The sequence below is a fragment of the Plecotus auritus genome (genome assembly GCF_963455305.1).
Source record: "Plecotus auritus genome assembly, chromosome: 1".
Classification (NCBI taxonomy): Eukaryota; Metazoa; Chordata; class Mammalia; order Chiroptera; family Vespertilionidae; genus Plecotus; species Plecotus auritus.
In genome coordinates, this window is record NC_137770.1 from 118435331 (window position 1) to 118456398 (window position 21068).

General features: G+C 42.3%; 1 protein-coding gene across 14 annotated transcripts in view; it reads right to left on the reverse strand.

Annotated features, from left to right (window-relative positions):
* The window catches only part of NEO1 (neogenin 1), a 352200-nt gene that overhangs the window by 16228 nt on the left and 314904 nt on the right, over nt 1-21068 (reverse strand). For 9 of the 14 annotated variants that reach the window (XM_080657720.1, XM_080657718.1, XM_080657717.1 and 6 more), the window contains 6 exons: nt 20086-20154; nt 15997-16144; nt 13213-13451; nt 12322-12414; nt 6863-7021; nt 2076-2339 (listed from right to left, as the gene is read on the reverse strand). In XM_080657720.1, the coding sequence (XP_080513846.1) occupies nt 2076-2339; nt 6863-7021; nt 12322-12414; nt 13213-13451; nt 15997-16144; nt 20086-20154 (972 nt within the window). The remainder of the gene's footprint in view (nt 1-2075; nt 2340-6862; nt 7022-12321; nt 12415-13212; nt 13452-15996; nt 16145-20085; nt 20155-21068) is intronic. The other 5 variants (XM_080657714.1, XM_080657724.1, XM_080657723.1 and 2 more) reach the window with 1 other exon arrangement.

Sequence of the window (21068 nt, forward strand, 5' to 3'; positions counted from 1 at the left end):
AACCAAGAGCTGGTTCTTCGAAAGGATAAACAATATTGATGAACCTCTAGCCAGGCTCACCAAGAAGCAAAGAGAGAGGACCCAAATAAACAAAATCAGAAATGAATGAGGTGAAGTAACAACCGATCCCACAGAAATAAAACCTTGCATCTATCTGCCACCATGAGTTTTTTATTTTTTTGTTAATCCTCACCAGAGGATATTTTTTCCCTTGATTTTTAGAGAGAGTAGAAGGGATGGAGGGGGGAGGGGGAAGGGAGAGGGAGGGGGAGAGAGAGAGAGATAGATAGATAGAGAGAGAGAGAGAGAGAAAGAGAGAGAAGCGTCAATGTGCGAGACACATTGGTTGGTTGCCTCCCACATGTGCCCCGACAAGGGCCTTGGGATCGAACCTGAAACCCTTTGGATATGTGGGCTGACACTCTAACCACTGGCCAGGACTGCCACCATGAATTTGAGAGCTTCCCAATACTTACAGACTTTGGTGATATTAATGAATATATTTTTAGATATTACGTAATAAAATATATCAAGATTTGGAAGATCTGTATAAGTTAGTAAACCAACATTTTCCAAATGACTAATGTGTGTGGTGTGTTCAATATCATGCATTCAAAGTACAAGATAGATGGATTTTAAGGAAGCAGAGATGATTTCTGATTCCACATTACACATAAACTATAAGAAACTACAACTTGCTGAGTTTTGCTGTAATATCAAAAAAGAATATCTGCAATTATCTGAAAAAAAAGTTATAAAAATACTCTTCCCTTGTCTGACCACATATTTGTGAGCCCAGATTTTCTTCTTATACTTCAAACAAAACAACATATTGCAACAGACTGAATGCAGAAGCAGGTAAGAGAATGAAACTGTCTTCTATTATGTCAGACGTTAAAGAGATTTGCAAAAATATAACACAATGTCACTCCTAACTACATTTTTCTTTTCAAAAAGTCATTTTTCATTAAAATATGCTATTTATCTTAATATGATAGATGTATTGCTATTTTTATTATTGTTTTTTAATCCTCATCAAAGGATGTTTTATTGATTTTAGAGAGAGGAAGGGTGTATGTGTGGAGAAAGAAAGAGAGAGAGAAAGAGAGAGAGAGAAACATTGATTGGTTGTGTCCCATATGTCCATATGTGCCCTGACCAGGGATCAAACCTGCAACATTTTGGCTTACTAACTGAGCCACAGGGCCAGGGCAGATGTATTGCTATTTTAAAATGAGTAAAACAGTTTTATAATTTCTGTTTTAAGAGTGTGGCATCTCAGAGGGAAGGCGGGGGAAGGTGGGTGGTAATCAACCAAAGAACTTGTATGCATATATGCATAACCCATGGACACACACAATAGGGTGTGTCCATGGGTTATGCATGGCTGGGGTGGGGGTGGGCTGGAGGGAGTCAATGGGGGAAAAAGGAGGACATGTGTAATACTTTGAACAATAAAGAATTATAAAAAATATTTGTTTTAATTTATAATACAGTAAATGTTGAGGGAAAGCTCTTTTGTGGCGGTGGCAGCTTTTAAGAGTATAATGGGGTCCTAAGACCAAAAAGCTTGGGAACCACTGACTTATTCTGAAACAAACCATTATAATAGATAATAATGTGGAAGAGTAGGGGAAAGGCATGCCTTTGAGGTCAGGGGACTTTGAGTTTGCTGTGTAAACGCAGGGAATTCATTTCCTAAGGTTCCTCCTTGTTTCCAATCCTTGGCCTCCTTGCCCCTCCTCTGGCTTGTAGGGACCCTGTGGAGGGAGGCAATTCTGGGAGGCTGAGCAGATGATTATTTGCTGCTCACAGCCATGCCACTGGGTATGACCACCAAGGATCCTGCACCCAAAACAACCTATAAAAAGTCAGCCTTCATTCCCCAGCCAATTCGTCTCCGGTTCCCACAGGAGAAAGCCCATACCCTCCCTGAGAGGGGTAGTGACACCCTGCTACTCTAAACTGCTGGGAGAAACTTGAAGGGTACTTGCTTTATTATTCTTTAAAGAAGAGGTGACTTTTGCCATAAGCCAGAGCTAAAGGGTCCCTCCAGTGCTGTTGTCTTCACTCACCTTGCTGGGATAGTAATGGTGTGCTTGGCAGCGTGGGATCATAGGTGGGTGGACCCGGGGGTGGGATGGCTGGCACAGCAAAGCTCTTCAATGGGTGGGAAGGGCGAACATGGGCGGTAGGAAGACTCTGGCCTGAATCTTCCTCTTGGGAGCTGGCCAAGTAAGAGGAGCTTGTAGCACCTTCAGGATCCTGGTGATCAGTACAGCATGTCTGAGACGAGGAGGCTGGCATGGTGTCAGTGCTGGGGGTATTTCGAATGGATTCTATAGCAGGAAAGTTTAGATGTTAGCATTTTAAAAACCCATTAAACATATATACATCCCCAAGTTCTGGCTGTTTCTAAGGGCCCCTGAAAGCAGCTCAGTAAGCACTGAGGTCCCTGGATGAGCACCTCTGCCAAGGCTAAGGAAGAATGGATTAATCTAAAAGAGTCCCAAGCAATTTTGTTAACCTGTTACTGGAATTTTTTCAGCTACACAGCTAAGTGGTCATAATTTTAGATATTTAAAGTTCTGTTCAGTACTTACTATGGAGCACATATAAAGGTTTGTGAGCCCTGTCGGCATGGCTCAATGACAGAGTGTTGACCCAGGAACCAGAAGGTCATGGTTCGATTCCTGGGTTACAGGCTTCATCCCCAGTAGGGAGTGTGCAGGAGGCAGCCGATCGAAGTCTCTCTCTCTCTCATCATTAATGTTTCTATCCCCCTCTCCCTCTCTCTGAAACCAATAAAAACGTATTTTAAAAAAAGGTTCATGACAGTACTAGCTATTAAGACATAAATAATTATAAAAGAAAACTTAAAGTTTCATTGATGGATTGATAGTCTCAGTGACTTTCATAGATAACATGTTTAGTCACCAAGGCTAGCTGGGTACTGGACAAGTACCAGCTCTGCCTGCAAGGCCTGGTGGTTACTGTAGGAGAGGCAATGCCACAGGCCCTGCCTGCCCTTAGTGGACTATGCACGGCCTCACCAGAGCAACAGCCCCAAAGCTCAAATGAGACCTGGACAACTAACTAGTATAGAGGTCTACACATAGCTTTAAGAATATGCATATGAAGGGCGATGGGGCGAGAGAAAGAAATAGGGTCAGGTCAGCCTGGAGAAGGGGAAGACATGGGAAGAACATGGTAACAATCTCAAAATATGTGAAAAAGGGTCACTGTTCAGGAAGGCCGTGTGGTGGGGTGGAAAAAGCACTGGCTTTGGATCAGATAGACCTGGACTCTGATCTTGGCATACTAGCTGGGTGAATTTGGCAGTCACCGAATCTGAGTCTCAGTTTCTTCAGCTATAAAACAGGGAGAATAACACAAGATTCACTGGAGATTAATTGAGAAGCCTTATGAAAAGTGCTAAACACTTTTCATTCAATTAGCTCATGTGATCCTCAGAGTAACTCAGAAGGCACTGGGATGTTAGGCCTCGCCCTAGGACAGAGTGAGAAGAGGTAAAGCAGGAATCTGAATCCCTGGCTGGACTCCCAAGCCCACCTTTCAATCCACCACACACTACTGTTCTTCTATGTCCAATGCCACCATCCCCTGACCCTGCAGGAGTGGCAGCAGCACCAAGGCTCAGAGAGACCATATGAGAACAATGGGAGCTGGTGCAAACCACCATTCGTACCCTGGGGAGGGGCCTGGAGGACACCAGCTCTGGACGAGGCTGTATCAGGCAGCCTGAAGGAGGCCCTTCCCTGACTCCTAGAGTTCTCATCCTTAAAAAAAGAAAATAATCCTTTTAAGCAGCAATGTATGAGCAACTTGCAGAATCCAACTTATTTCCCTGACGTTGTTGCTGAGGGAGCAATGATTTTGTTCCCTTGGGCTCTCAAGAGACAGGCCATGCCAGTCATGAGTGCTACCCCTTAGCTTAAAGGTCTTGGGTTCCAGGGATGAGGGACTCAGCATCCTCCTCAAGTGCTGAAAGCCTGGCCATGACAACCTTATCAGGCTGAGGATTTTAATTTTTGTACTTGCTTAAGCCAGCCACCCCCACAGCTGGGAGTTGCTGGTCTGCTTGCTAAGTGTGACCTGGGCCTGGAGGGAGTTGGTGAGGGTGGGAGCAGGGACTAGGAGAGGGAGCAGGCTTCAGCTGGGACCATGTCAGCCTGTACTGGCAGGTATTTTAGGTTACTATGCTATAACACAAGTTCCTGCTGGCAAGGGGCTGACTTCAGAGTTGTTTAAGACACACAAAGTTCACATTGCCCATTGACTTGGACAAGTGGAAAGTGCTCTTCCTACATCAAGTGGTGGTGACATAATAAATGTTCCAGGACAAGACATAGCAAGTGCTCACTAGCGGGAGGACTGCCCTGGCCAGAGTCTAGTCATGCCGAGCCCACAGCACAGGGCTGGTGGCGGGGCAGTATTGAGCTCCAGAGCGCAGGAAAGCACAGCAGTAAAAGAACTCGATCACTTCTAGATACTTGTTCTACACCAAGCATGTCAAACTCAAAGGCTAACACGGGCCATATAAAAAAGCTTTAAGTTTATGTGGGCTGTCAAAAAACAAAAGCTTCAATTTTCATAGAAACGTATGTTTATTTCGATAGAGACATGCTGAATATAAAGGGCTGAAATAAATGAGTAATCGTTAACATAAAATAATAGAACATTTTAATAAAAATTAATATTTTTTCTTGAACATTAACTTACCAGACACTGAATAACTGCACAAATAAGCATAATGCAAATAAACCTATTTTTCTTGTTCTCTGAAAACAAAATATTTCCTGTTGCGCACACCAAACAAGTCAGTCTAAGACTAATGATGTGGCAATTGGCTACTAAAATATTCGCTGCTAGTATCAGTGGAGGGAAATGAATGCAACACGATTATAGTAATCAGTCACTAGCGAATGTTATAGTTTGTTATTAATAATTATGTATAGCAGGATATTGTAAAAATTATGAAATTTTTATTAAAACGTTTCTTACATACCATTATATTGGCTGGGCTGCAAAAATATTCATTGTGGGCTGCATGTGGCCCGTGGGCCGCGAGTGTGACATGCTTGCTTTACATCTTCAGTGACTCTACCACTAGTATTACCTCCATTTTATCCCCTCTGGCCACTGAAAAAAAAAACCCTTTCATAAAGCAAGTCATTACTTTTCCTCTCTTCACTTCTGCCTAAGTCCATAAGAATGAAACTTCCACCAACTGAACCACCACTAGTAGGAGCTGCCAGGCTTCTGGCCAACCTCCTCCCACCTGCACCACACACAGCCTAGTACGTGAGATTCATCTGCCTTAACAGGGTCAGGATACAAAATGGCTTTCCAAGAGCAGGTTTAGAGGGTGGCTTTCTGGTTGCTGTTGTATCAGAGACCACCTCTGTGAGGCAGATTTCAGTTCTCCATACAGCCTCCAGTGCACTGTCTTTCCCTAAAAGCAGAATACCAAACTCGGATTTGGGGGAGGTAGTAGGAAGGCCAATTTTAGACATGAGTTCTAGCAGCACTTTGCAAGCCAAGAAAAGGTTTGGGAGGAGATAATTTTGGGGGTTACTGGACATCCCTTAATAAAGCCTTGATCTTCATTTGATATTTTTGGTATGATTATAATTGATCAAAATATAAAGGAGAGGGGATGCTACTGGCAAGACTAACTTCTAGCATGAAGTTTTGAGGTTCCCTTAAAATGGAATTCACTTGAAATTCTCGTATTTTCCAGAACCACCAACACTATTAGTTCTACTAATAACTTTACTATTAACAGACAAATGATAGAAAGATTATGATTCATATATGAGCCATTACTAGATTTGTACCTTAAAACTGAGAGGGTGATAATTAATTTTCAATTAATGATGAATAATTGTATCTATTCCATTTACTATCCCCTCACTTTCACTATTTCCTCCATAAAACTGTTTTGATAATGCTTCTTAAGGTTTCCAAACTGGGAAATGTTTGTCTGGCAATGTGTTTCTTTCTTTTTTTTTTTTTTTTAAATATATTTTATTGATTTTTTAGAGAGGAAGGGAGAGGGATAGAGAGTTAGAAACATCTATGAGAGAGAAACATCGATCAGCTGCCTCCTGCACACCCCCTACTGGGGATGTGCCCGCAACCCAGGTACATGCCCTTGACCGGAATCGAACCCGGGACCCTTCAGTCCGCAGGCCGACGCTCTATCCACTGAGCCAAACCGGTTTCGGCTGGCAATGTGTTTCTTTAAACACACTGGAGACTGTTAGGCTAATTTCCTATCTGTGCAGCCCTTTCTCCTTTCAGTAATCCACTAGGCAACCTGAGGATTACAATATGCACCAACCCCACGAGGCTGCTGGCCTCGCCACCCTCAGATGCTGTTCTTACTCTGCTCCCTGGCAGAAGCATGTAAAACCTACCATTGAGTAACACCTAAGGCTGCCCTATGAACCCTCCCAACATTAAGGTGACTGAGAGGCAAAGTCGACCTCCAATGTCTGAAAATCACACAGAATGAGTCTTATTTCAAATTGGAGGGTTAAAAAAAATTAACTGAAAATAGAATTCAATTAAAATACAAGTTGTTGGAAGAAGACATGATTATGTAATTAGAGTTATTGTGTTTTTACTAAAATGACTTGCACTGAGCACTTAAGACTTTGCGAGAAAAGCTTGGTCAATTTTACAGAAACAAATTTGAGTCAGGAACAGAAATGTTATGATAAATATATAACACTAAGAAAATCTCTAAATCCTTCTAAGCGGGCAAGTCCTTCCCCACTTCAACTTGCCAACTCTTGGTAAGATTTCCACCTGGGACGCAGTTCTCGTCTCTCACCTGTGGAATTGGCCCTGTCTGAAAGGGACATGGATGTGCCAATGGGCCATGGGCTGCTTGGGTGGTAGAGATGACTGCGAGCTGGAGAAGCGAGGCTGCTGGAGTGCAAATGATGGTGAGGGTTATCGAGGGAATGGATGGGATGGGCACTAATCATAGCTGTGAATGAACACAAGACAGAGAAATGCTTAACATGCTTGCACAGACACACACAAATCACAGTTGAAGAGCAAAGTCATCCCTTCCCCCTCCCATACAGTGCAACCATTCCCTTGGTTTTCTGGTGGCTGGATCTGGACAATTAGCCATGGATTTTACATTTGTTTTTTTTTAAAGAAAATCAACACACTCCTGTACATACATTTGTCTGCCTGTCTGTCTATCTATCTACATGCAGAAAAAGAAGTCTGAGGAATATATACTAAAATGTCAATGGTGAGCTCTGGCCTGTGTTGCTCAGTGGTTAGAGTGTCAGCCTGTGCACCCAAGGGTTGTGGATTTGATTCCCATTCAAGGGCATATACTTGGGTTGTGGATTCGCTCCCCACCCCCGGCTGGGGCAAGTGGGGGAGGCAATCAATTGATGTGTTTCTCTCACATGGATGTTTCACTCTCATTCTCTCTCTTCTTCCCCCGCTTCCACTCTCTCTGAAAAAGCAATGGAAAAAATATCCTCAGGTGAGGATTAACAATGACAATAAAATAATAATAAAATGTTAATGGTGATTATCTTGTGGGGAAGAGGGATCAGGATTAAAATTTTTTTATATTGCTTTATATTTCTAATTCTTCTACAATAAACATGGATTATATGAGGTATTAAAAATATCTATTTGAATATGTCACATAATATAAATTTATAAGCAAAGAAATGAAGGTTTAGGTTTCTATACTTTTTTCTCATGCTAGAAAGATGTAAGCCCAATTACAGTGTTTTTCTTACTTATTGAATGAAGCATGCAATAGGTAGTTAGGCTACATGAATGAGTAGCTGTTTAATCAGTTTTCATATCTTAAAAGGAATGCGAATGGAACTCATTCTTATGGTCCATTCCAGTACTCAAGTCTAGTACACTCTCTTACAACTTCCAGCCTGGGAGCTCAGCCATATCCATTCACATTTTAAAATATACATGGATATTTCCTAATTGCCTTTTTCCTTCCCATACCAGCTAAGGGATTCAATTTGCTGCATTTAGCTAACAAATCCAAAGTCCCACACAGATATTTCATATACAACATTCTATGAAGACAAAGCTCTTACTTAATGAGGCTACATTACCAATCCCAGAGGTGGAAATAAACAAAACCAGAAGTCCAGTTTGCAACTGACTTTCCTCAGGTACTCCCTAGAGTAGTTGTAGAAACAATGTTTAAGATCAAGATAACCAGCTCAAAAGCCCCCAAACAGGCAAATAGGTATGGGTGACTAGAAACACAGGGGATCTTTTGTTTCCTAAGCAAGGGCTTTACAATCTTTGTGATAAACTCAATTACAGCCTTTGGAGTCTATGAAAATGTCTTCTGTCACCAAGGATCTCTCTAGAGATCATCATTACCCTGGAAGGAAATCCCAGTCAATAAAACAGATGCCTTTCTTCTCCAGCTATCTCCTGTCCTGTGACCCTGAATTCTCACTGCCCCTCCTCAAGGCCTGGGGAACCAGAAGGCTCAGGTGGTCCTTTGGAATAAAACACAACTTGGAAAAGCAGGACAGTTTGAGAGTCAGCATCTCCTCTAAGGGAGGAAAGACCATTCACAAGTGGGAGCTTCAGAATCAGTGTTTTCTAGATCAAGGCTAGGAGGAGGTGAATGAGCCTCCTGATTTTTAGCTATTTAAAAATATTCTGGATGGAGAGGACTCTCACAACAGAAAACCAAAACTGACCTTCTCTTTCTAAAGGCATTTCCAGTCTTTCCAAATGAAGTAACAAATAAAGTAACTGAAAGTGCCTGCCTACAAGAGGTAGCCATCATTATCTGTTGGCTGAACAAGGACCCAATGCTGCTGGGCAAGGCCTTCCTAGCAGTGCTCAGCCATTTAAAGCCAGAGGAGGTGGCTGGTGGGTGCAGACTCCAGGGTAGTAGCTGTGTAGGGAAAAGGGGATCTCAAAACCTGAAGATCAAAGTATTCTGGGTACCTGGCATCAGATTCTAAAAGATTCCACTCACCCATCCAACTATTTGAGGCACAAATTAAATATTTAAAATTTATGCATACTTCTCCACCACAAAAAATAAATAAATAAAAAAGGAGAAAAAGGAATGATGTCATCTGGGACAGCATATTTTTTCTCCTTAACGTATTTAAAAATATCAAATCTACAAATAAGAATAGTAAAAATTCACAAATTTAAAAAATAAGCCAGTCAGGTAAGACCTAAAGTCTTATACAAAACAAACTAAGCAGTAAAGCTACCATCTTCTTATAATCAAAAGCACTGGAATAGATTCAATTATTCTTTTTTAAAAATATATATTTTTATTGATTTCAGAGAGGAAGGAAGAGGGAGAGAGAGATAGAAACATCAATGATGAGAGAGAATCATTGATTGGCTGCCTCCAGCACACCCATACTGGGGATCGAGCCTGCAACCAGGGCATGTGCCCTTGGCTGGAATCGAACCTGGGACCCCTCAGTCCACAGGCCGGCACTCTATCCACTGAGCCAAACCGGCTAGGGCAGATTCAATTATTCTTTTGGGACATTTGCATTTTTAAACCTGGGGCCCTGTTATAAGAAGAAAACCATGGTTTTCCCCTGCACACTTCCAAGTGCAGGTCCTTTCATCATGGATCCTAAGCAAAAAGTACATTGTGCAGAAATGACCTATTTGTGAACTGACCTTTACTCTCTCAAAGCTGATTTTTAGCACCTAGTGCCTAGTGTTTGTGTATAGCGAATGAGTGAGAGAGTGTGCGCGTACAGACATTCACATGTTCCGCCAGTTCCCAAGTACAGGGTGCCATGGTGCACCTGTGTGCATGTATGGTATCTAGGATTATTTAAATCTCTGACACTTGACAAAGAGATGGCTGAGATTTCTAAAATGAGACATCTTTTAAGAAATAAATTAAAAATCAAAAGCTCATTTGGGTTAAAACTGAAAAGTGATCTTTCAGGATTTGATGCTTTCAGTATTTGTATTTAGGTATCTGACAGTGTTGAGGTTTACTAGCCTACTGTCCAGGTTAGAGCAAATACTTCCATATATTAAGTAGTTTGTAAGACTGATACTGATAGGCAGGTAGCTTTTTATTCTAGGATGGAACAGGGGGCTCCACTGGAAGTACCACTGTGCCAGCTAGTCTGAAAGGCATAGTTTGAAAAAACATTGATTTATCCCATTGTTTTTTGGCTTTTAATCATGATATTTAACTTATTTTGAATTTCAAATCCTATCTAATAAAAGAGTAACATGCAAATTACCCATCACTCCGCTACACCCACAAGCCATGCCCACCAGCCAATCAGGAGCGAGTATGCAAATTAACCCAACCAAGATGGCTGCAACCACAGAGCCAGCTGGAGGCTTGGGTTTCCCTGGCAATGGTGGAAGCCAAGCTTTCTGCACACCCCGGCCGGCCCAGGCTTCCACTCAAGGCTACAAAGTTTCAATTATAGAAGATAAATAAATCCCAACAAAAATGGCTGCGGCCATGGAGCGAGCAGGAGGCTTGGCTCCGCTGAAGGCTACAAAGTTTCAATTGTAGAAGATAAATAAACCCCAGATACCAGGGCCTCCGCTTAGGTCGCCGGGGGGTGTGGCCGGCCTGCAAACCACCACAGGCCCCTCGCCCAGGCCGCCCCATGCCCCAAGGGAACCCCCACCCTGATCCGGAACACCCTTCAGGGCAAACCAGCCAGCCCCCACCCGTGCACCAGGCCTCTATCCTATCTAATAAAAGAGTAATGTGCAAATTGACCGTCACTCCAACACACAAGATGGCTGCCCCCATGTGGTCAAAGATCCTGCCCCCATGTGGACACAAGATGGCCACCACAAGATGGCCAGCAGAGGAGGGCAGTTGGGAGGAACCAGGCCTGCAAGGGAGGGCAGTTGGGGGCAATCAAGCCTGCAGGGGAGGCAGTTAGGGGTGACCAGGCCGGCAGTGGAGGGAAGTTGGGGGGGACCAGACCTGCAGGGGAGGGCAGTTAGGGGTGACCAGGCCTGCAGGGGAACAGGCATCAATAAGGCTGGCAGGGCAGTGGTTAGGGGTGATCAGGCTGGCAGGCAGAAGCGGTTAGGGGCAATCAGGAAGGCCAGCAGTCCTGGATTGTGAGAGGGATGTCCGACTGCCTGTTGAGGCCTGGTCCCTACCTGGATCGGGCCTAAACTGACAGTCGGACATCTCTCGAGGGGTCCCAGATTGGAGAGGGTGCAGGCTGGGCTGAGGGACACACCCCTCCCCCCCCGTGCACGAATTTCATGCACTGGGCCTCTAGTATTATTATAGAATGTTGAGGAACTGTTAAGCTTATCAAAGTGAGGCATAATTCAAATAAGGTTGAAAATATTGCTTTACAAACTCCATACTGTTGTCCAGCCAGAGTGACTCAGTTGGTTGAGCATTGTCCTGTGCACTGGTCAGGGTACAAGCCTGGGTTGTGGGTTTGATTCCCAGTTGAGCACATGTGGGAGGCAACTGATTGATGTTTCTCTCTCACATCAATGTTTCTCTCTCTCTATGCATGTCCTGGGTGAGGAATTAAAACAAACAAAACAAACACTTCTCCATACTATTAACCTCAAACTTCCTCTAAAATACAAGGTCTAATAATTTAAAAAATTCCACAGGTGCCTATTAACCCTGAATGTGCAGATGCTTCCCCATTTCTCCTGCAGAGATGCTCTGTACTTTTTAAAAAATATGTTTTTATTGACTTCAGAGAAAGGAAGGGAGAGCGAGAGAGCGAGAGAGAGAAAGAGAGAGAGAGAGAGAGAGAGAAACATCAATGATGAGAGAAAATCATTGATGGGCTGCCTCCTACACAACCCCTACTGGAGATTGAGCCGGCAACTAGGGGATAGGCCCTGACCAGGAATCAAACCATGACCTTCTGGTTCATGGGTCAATGCTCAACCACTGAGCCACACCAGCCAGGCAAGCTCTGCAATTTTAGGGAGATTGGTTACTTCCCTATTCCTGGGAGACTGGGAAATTGGTTTTTTAGCGTCTTTTCCCTATAATTAAAGGAGCTAGTCTCAATAATATTAATTGTAAAATATGGAAACTCTGTGATACTTCTTCCCACAAGTTGATCACCCCTAACCACTGCCCTGCCAGCCTTATTGATGCCTAACTGTTCCCCTGCAGGCCTGGTCACCCCTAACTGCCCTCCCCTGCAGGTCTGGTCCCCCCCAGGATTGAGTGAAGTCAAAGAGATCATTCAAAATTGTTCCCCAACATGACTGACTAGACAGGTAGTACTAGAGAAAGAGACACTTTTAACTTACGCTGGGGTGGCTGTGAGTCAAAGGGCATCATCATTTTGGGTCTCATTCCTCGCCTTCCAGCCAGTGTAGACATGCTGTCCTCCGATTCATGCCCTAGAGATCAAATATGAAGGGTGGTTATAAGCATGTGCCCTAGGCCACTTTGAGAAGTAAAACATATCTAGTGGGGAATACACAAACAAGAAAATGGGGACAAGGTGTTTCTGCAGGAAGTGAAATAAAGAGAAAAGTGATCATTAGTGTATTACAGGAGTCCCTTTTGAGAGTCAACCAGGGGTCCTCAAACTACAGCCCGCGGGCCACATGCGGCCCGCCGAGGACATTTATCCGGCCCGCCGGGTGCCGCCGCCTGTCCTGCTTAGCAGCTGACTCATCCCGGGCCCGCAGTGCGCATAGGAATTTGTTCATAGTTGTTTTTTTAAACTATAGTCCGGCCCTCCAACGGTCTGAGGGACAGTGAACTGGCTCCCTGTTGAAAAAGTTTGAGGACCCCTGGTCAATACAGTTGACACAATGCTGCCTACCATGCTTCACTGTGGTGTCTATAAGAGCACAGAGACCAAGAGCATTCTGGATACCACAATGACAGCTGGACTCCGACTGAAGGGACAGAATGAAATGCACAGACATGGGCTAGGTTGTCTCAAATGCTTGAGTATCAAGCTGGTGAAGCCCAATGAGAGACCTAAAAGATCTAAAAGGTGTCTCATCTGGTATAGAACCTGTCCCCCACAACAAGCTAGCTATCTTTCATCAGATGTTGACCAAATCCATATTAAACACTTTTAAAAATCTCACCTGTATAGGAATCACCAAGTTTTAAAGCAACTTGATAAAATGGGAAATTATTTAAATAAAAATAGCCTCTCAACATTTGGGGAAAACCTGCACCTCTGTACGAATTCCGCCTTTGATGGATGTTGCTGTCCATGGAATTGTCAACTGGTGTGATATCTTGAGAGTTACGAGGAATTGGAGTATCGGTCATGATGGGGTTTGGGTCTGGAGACTTATCAATTGGTTTCAGCTCCAGTCTCTCATGATGGATCCAGAGGTCTGGGGGTTTGACATCTTTGGCATTCCCTTTATACTTGTGGGAGCCATTCACTGACTTACAAGCAGCTCGTTTCCTAGGCACAAAATTAAAAGGACTTTTTTTAAATTAACTCTTTTAAACATATACGTCAGAGGGTTTAAATGATTAAAACGGCACTTCTGTGAGATGCTTCAAGGAAAGGCAGAACTAAAAAACACACAAAAAGAAAAACAGAGGCAAGAAGTTTCCTTCTGGGAACAGTAAATGGATCTCCTCTTTGTCCACATGTATTTGGATATATGTACAAGGCATATTTGAATATTGTCTTGTAATTTTTTTTAGTATCAAGAGATTAGACAGCATTTTAAAATCAATCAATCTCTAAAGAAGGTTCCTCCAGTCAACAGAGAAAAAACAAGATTCACCAAAAATATAACAATGAAGTGAAAATAGTATCTATGGCTTATAAAGGAGGGAGGAACAACATTTTACTTTATTCTATACTAGAGGCCCGGTGCACGAAATTCATGCACAGGAGGGGGGGAAGGGACAGTCCCTCAGCCCAGCCTGCACCCTCTCCAATCCGGGACCGCGCAGGGGATGTCGAACTGCCGGTTTAGACCTGATCGAGATCCTAAATCGGCAGTTGGACATCCCTCTCGCAATCTGGGACCGCTGGCTCCTAACCGCTCGCCTGCCTGCCTTCCTGATCACCCCTAATCACTCTGCCTGCCTGCCTGATTGCCCCTAACCACCTCTGCCTTGGCCCCCGCACCGGGGACCCGGGCTTTCCTCCCTCTAGCCAGCCGCAGGCCCCCTGGGACCCCCAGGCTGCCCGCTTGCTGTTAAGACTTTGAAATTTCGTCCATGAGTGAATACAGTGAATTTAGGAATTTCCTTAAGTGAAACACGCCCCTTACTGTGCCTCTGCTGCAGGCCTGGTCACCCACGCCGCCGAGACCTGGAAACATCCCTAAAGGGTAGATAGTAATAGAAACAGGAATAGTAAGCTTCTCCTGGGCTGGCCACAGGCCCCTGGGACTCCTGGTGGCTTCGCCCCAGCCCCGCCTTTGTCAGGAAGGACGTCGTGAAGATGTCCGGTTTTATTTTTTCATGTAGATGCATATTTTATTTTAATGATTATTTTTTAAATCCTTTGAGGCTTTTAAGAGAAAGTTTTCTATAACCAAAAGTAGATAGGGGGAGCTGAAAGCATCAATGATCAGGAGGCTTATAAAAGGATTGTGAAAGTGATGCAAAGCTATTTTACTGGGGCAAAAGCAAGACTGAAAACATCAGACAGCCTACAGAAGATGACCTGCAACATGACCAGGAGCAGTTACAGGGTAGCTGTACTTGTCCTGTGTATTGACAACAGATGCATCATTATTAAATACATGCATCCTGGCCTTGGGCAGACCAAGTCTGATGGATAATCCCACAGACATGAATTTGTATGTGTGTATGTGTGTGTGTGTTTTTAGGAGCAATACCTTAATCTCATAATCATTTAGGACACTGCAACTAAAGTATTTTATTACTCACACTGTTTTTGCTATTGGGGTAACTCAGGAATCTATGTTTTTATGAGTTGAATGTGATTTAGAGTCAAGGATTCTCTCAAGTTCAGGAGTACAGGCTGTTATTAAGCACTACATTACTGAATAACCATGTTATTTGCTCTACACAGTTACCCACAAGCCTCACAATCCCAGCGGAGTACAGAACTAGCAGCCACCTGACCTCTCTGGGAATGTGATACGGTGATTATAAATGATCCTTTCTTATCCATTAAGTCAGCCCCCTACTCTGGTACCAACCTCAACTTCTACACGTAGATTGAATTTAAGATTTAGAATAAGAGGCCTGTGGTTTTCTTCTATCTCAGTTGGTATTTCTACTGTAAAATAGCCCATAAGAATGTGCAGAGACTCCTGTGTGTCTGGCTCACTGTGTGCATATAAGACATACTTCAGCAGGGCTCCCAGCAAGGCTGGACTGTCCACTTTCCTCTCCTGATCTCTCTACTTGGCTCTGTGACTCAAGAGGTTGAGTGGCATGAACTATATCTACTTGGCAATCCTGACCCTGGTGTCCAGTTGGGTTTGTCCAGTAGAAGGCACAGGCAAGACACAGGCAAGGGTCAGAAGTGTTTTTCTCCTGCCCCCTCCCCTGTTGGGCTAGAGGTTGTCAATGTCTCCATTTCCACCAGCACACACAGGTCCTGTCAAAAGCCTTCTCCCACCACTTCAAGTATCTGAAAACAGCTTCCTCTTCCTCAAAAAGAACTCCTACCCTTTCATTCCTGAGACAGTCATTGTCACCACCTAAGGTGGCAGCCACTCACTGCTGCTGACCCTTGAACATTGCTGCCCAGTTTCCCTAACCCTACTTAGGACTTTGTAAATGACCCCTTCATTATACTTTTGTTCACCCCTTTTGAGTGCGCCACCTCTTTCCTGCCAAGATCTTGACAATACACATTTATGAGAGGAGCCAGTCTGTGTTTTACAAATATTTGCAATATCACTTTTCAAGTATTTTATGTTTTTACTCTCTGTGCAACTCCAAATACAGAAGTCACATAAGATGCAAAAGAATAGAACCAAAAATCTATGGCTACATTTGGGGCTTCTTACTTTTTCTGGTGAGAGGTGGTGCGCTTGGTGCAAAAGATAGCAATGATTACAACCACCACGATGGTGATGACCCCAACAGAGATGATGATGACCAGTAGCATATTACTGTCCAGAGGAGAGGTGGGGCTTCCATGGGGGCTGTTATTGCCTGGAGAGAGAAAAACGGCACATTAGTATTAGAGGATTCTAGAAATGCATACAATCAGGCTATAGAACCTTCATGTGAGTAGAGATACTTTATGTGAACTTCTTTCTAATGCTCACCATTGCACCTTTTGTAAAAGTGTCCCATGAACATGGCTAGCTCCTCTATATTATGAAATCCAGAAGCTGATTTTTTGCCCTATGAAATTTCTCAGCACAGTGCCTTGCACAAAGCTGTTCAAGAAAAGCTTCTGAAATTATATGAACATTATACTTTGACAAATAAAGGGTCTGCCCTTCCGTGTCTTATGTTATACATAAATTCATCTTATAAAGCACCATTTATAAATCATTTAGTTTTCTGACTTTCAAAACTACTTTAAAAATGTACATTCATAGAAAGCAAAAGTTTTTTTTTTTAAATATATCTAAGATCACAAAAAATAATTGAAAATTAAAGTATCTCTTTTTATAAATACAGTTTATGCAGAGTTAGTCTCTTACTCCATTTCAGGAAAACGTAGGTCTGCATGTATGCACTAATTTGACAAATATTTAATGAGTGCTTGCTTTGTGCCAGGCATTGTTCTAAGTACTAAGGATGAGGATGCAAAGGTGAGCAACAGAAATGTGCTTGTTGGGATGGAGCCAAACAGTAAGTCACAAATTACAAATAGTGAGTGCTATGAAAAAAATCAAATGGGGGATATAACACAGTGACTGGGTGGCTATTTTATATTGAGTGGTTGGAAAAAGCTTCTCTGAGAAGATGGCATTTGAACTAGGATTTAAATAAAATGTAAGATCCCACCACATAAAGACTTGGATGAAGAACATTGCATAGAGAGGGAACAGTCTAGTGGAAGGATCCTAAGGCAGGAATGACCTTGGCATGGTAAAGGAAGAGAAATTTCTCTTTTCCTTAAGCAAAGAGAGATATGCAAAGTTAGAGGAAAGGAAGTGAGAAAAAAAAAAAAAAAAGAATGAGGCTGGAGAGGTGTACAGAGGCCTATGTAGAACCTTGAGGAAATTTAGATTTTCTTCCTCTTCATTATATAACAATAATAATAATTATTATTATTATTTTTGTTGCTTTGCTTATAGGATGAGTTCTAAGCTTTTTTCAAGGCCTTCTGTAACCCAGCTTTTTTTCTAAGTTATTTTCCATTTTCTAAAACATTTCTTTGCTTCCCACCTCGTTATAAAAGTTATGCATACTCGTGTTATAAAATATGGGTAATCCATACAGATCTAACCACCATGGATATTTGATGTCTTTCCTTCTAGTTTCTCTCTTATCTTTCTAAAAATCAGAGTTGTACAAGAGTGGGATGAGCTGCTTTGCCAAGTGATGAGTGTTTAGTCAATGGAAGTGCTTAAAGTCATTCTACCAGGCTGGGGTGTTGTGGGATAAATTCCTACCATGAAGGTACGGCCTGGAAAGCTGTTTTTAGAAAAAGCTCTCAAAGTGATTTTCATATACAACCTGGTTTATAAACTTATGAGCTAATCCAAACTATACTTATTGTGGGAATTCCTTCCATAGCATTAGGTTAACTGACCTTCCAAGTTTTGATTCTATGATGTTATAGGCTACATCTAAGCATACTGCAAAATCTGGGCTGATTTAGGAGGGCTTAAGAGCTTATTCTTCTACATGTATTTCAATCATTTCTATCCTTCATTTCTGAGAAAAAGGTTAGCAGACAGACAACTCAAATTGTATACACTGACCTTTAATGAAATAACATTTTTTATATTTGGGGAAGACTACAGAACTAGGTAGGGGCCAATAAATTAGACCATATTTGGGCTTTACATGAAACTTTTATTAGCAGTGGGATAAGAGGCTGGGGAGCTCTGAGGAGTTCAGAGGAAAGCAGAGGCGGGGGTAGTTCTTCTCTATATTCAACAGAGATGGATTCTCATTTAAGTTCATTTGACCTCTACCAAAATCTCCCTTCTAAGACAGAGTAAGAGTGAGCTCCCAAAAGGGAGCATCAACCTTTTTACCGGGGATGTGACGACAGGCCATTTTTTAAGCTTTACCTAAATTATTGCAACAGCTTTCTAACCACCTTTTCTGAGTTTATGCTCTTACCCCTAACTAATTCTTCACTGTCTACTAATAGTAGATACTCAATAAATGGAAGTCATAGTTTACCAGTATCAGACATCTTACATACGTTATTTATAGGATGAAGCTCACATTTATCAGCATTGGCATCTAAGCTTTTGACAGGCTGGCTGGCTCTAACTAACCTTCTCTAACCTGAGAATCTTATCCTGCCTCTGTGCAGTGTGATCCCGGGGGAGAGCAGGTTGTTTTATATTGCCTGGTCTTCGCAGAACATGCTGCTTTTGATTCCTGGAATGGTTAACCCCCCTCTCCTTGACCATTTAGCAACCTTCTATGCATCCTTTAAAATCTGGGTCAGATATCACCTTTTCTACAAAGCTTCCCTTTTCTCTATTAGGTAGTTTGTTACTCACTCCTTTTGCTCCCATAGCCTATTATATAGAACCTGAACCTTTAAAAAAAAATGTGTGAATGAATGAATGCATAAATGAAAGAAAAAACAAAGAAATAATTACTTTTTTCACAACCTTGAATAATATATTGTGGAGAGCACATAAATGTAACATATACATCCCAAGAGAAAAAAACTCACGAAGTCCTAGAACTCAGAGACTAAGAATTTCTTGAAGCATGCAAGTTTGTCTGGTTCTCCTAATAGCTCATTTCACTGAAATATGGGCAGAACCTTTTTTAAAAAAAATCCCCATCCAAGGATATGTCTATTGATTTTAGAGAGAAAGGGGGAATGATAGACAGGGAGGGAGGAAGGGAAGGAGAGAGAAGGAGAGAGAGGGAGGGAGAGAGAGAGAGAGAAACATCGGTACGAGAAACATTGATTGGTTGCTACCATATGCACCCTAATAGGATCAAACCCACAACCTAGGTATGTGCCTTGACTGGGAATTGAACCTGTAACCTTTTGGTGTATGGGATGATGCTCCAACAACTGAGCCACCCCACCAGGGCAGGGCAGTACCACATTTTATTTAAATAGATAGCTAGAGATTAAGAGATCATTTTATTTCCACAGTCAGAGTAGGAGCTTCCAGGGGACAGGCCTTTGTTTTCCCTGTTTCTCTGGCAGGGTTGAGGAGACAATAAAGGCTTATTTCTAGCATCTACATGTATGGATTTTCACCAATAGCAGATTCCCACATTTGGAATAGAACCTGTGCTTTTTAAGCTGCATGTGGTAGGCACAATGAGATGTCAGAAGACCTGGGTTGTGGTTCTTGGACTTCCATAATTAGTGGTGGATCCAGGCAGATTACTTCTCCACTGAGTCTCTTGATGTTTAAAATGGGAATGATACCTGCTTGTCCTGCTTGAAAATGATTTCATGTCCGAAAGTAACTTACAAATGGTGAAGTTCTGTAGAAGAGTAGGTGCCATCATTAAGTAATTAGAAGGCACCAGCTCTTAGGATGGCTAGGAGAGTAGGAAGACTTTTTTAGAATTCCCAAACTAAAAACTCTATAATAAGTAGTTTGGGGAGAAATGAATGATTCAGAGGCATTCCTTTGGCTTGGGTGATGGCTAATTCCACTAGAGTTTATTTTTGAAAATAAAATTCTAATTTTTCTCTAGAGGCAGTAGGCAAAAGGAAGATTTGTTTGTTCAGAATTAGCCTCATTTTAAGTTGGATATGTGGAGAAACAATTTTATTTATAGACCCTATAATGAGTGGGTTTGTAGTAATTCAGCAAATATTTGCCAGATAAGTGCCTGAAGCTAACTCTATTAAATAAAAGGAAATAGGCAACATGCTACAATCACCACACACAAGCGACACAGGCCATTTAAAGATGTCAAGCAGAATTGCGTCATGCCCACAGTAGGCCACAGGGCCACAGGAGGGGCTTTACCGTTCATGGGAGTTTTGTAGTCAGATCCTAGGTCTGGCAGCCGGCTTCCTTTTCCTGCAGACCCTGAGGCTGAAGGAGAAAAAAAAAAATCATGTCAGTAGTGACCCAACCCACAGGTGTTACAAGTCCACTTCACAGCTAATGAGCATTTTCTATATAAAAACTATTTTCAGTCTACTTTGTTCATGAGAAAATGAAGTAGCACATGAACAACTGGGGAAAATATAGTCTATTTGTGCAAAGCAAACTAAGGTCTAGCTTTCTATGCAATGAGGCATCTGAAAGGCTGACACCCTTTCCACGGCTATATCTAGTGTGTAACTAGACCGCCACTTGCTGTTCACAAGTTGGGAACATACCCCACTTCTCCAGTCCAGGAAACCGTTTCTGCAAGATGCCTTAGAGTACTGATGCTAAAGGAGCTTCACTTGGAAAAGGACCAAGAAGACCAGTTTGATTAGCTTCTGCAATAAAGAACTAGATTCTTACAAGGGCCTGCCTATGCTGATCTGGCCTAGCAGGGATTGGATTCTTTTCTCAAATTATAAAGTTGCCTCTCCCTAAGCAGGAGCAGGAAGGCAAGTGGAGGTTCAAATTGGGGTCTCAGTTGCTGCTCAGTGAACTAAATAGACAAAGATGGAAAAACAAAGTCTTTGCTCTAGTTGTTCATAAAGGACAGTGTCTCCTAATCCAGCATCAGAGAACACAGTGAGGCTGAGAAAACACAAATATCAGTGCTGCCTGACATGTAGTAAATGTACAATAAATATTAACTACTATTATTATAAGTATAATAAACCTTTAGGGAAGAATATAATCTTACTCTTCACAGAAGCAAAGAGCATGAAGCTTCAGAAAAAATTTATTAAAAAAAACATAAAGGAGTAATTTGTATAAATTAAGATTGGCAAGAAATTCATAAACTAGATGTGTTTCTGTAAAACATTAGAGCTAAAGTCAAGTACTTCTATAAATTATCAGGT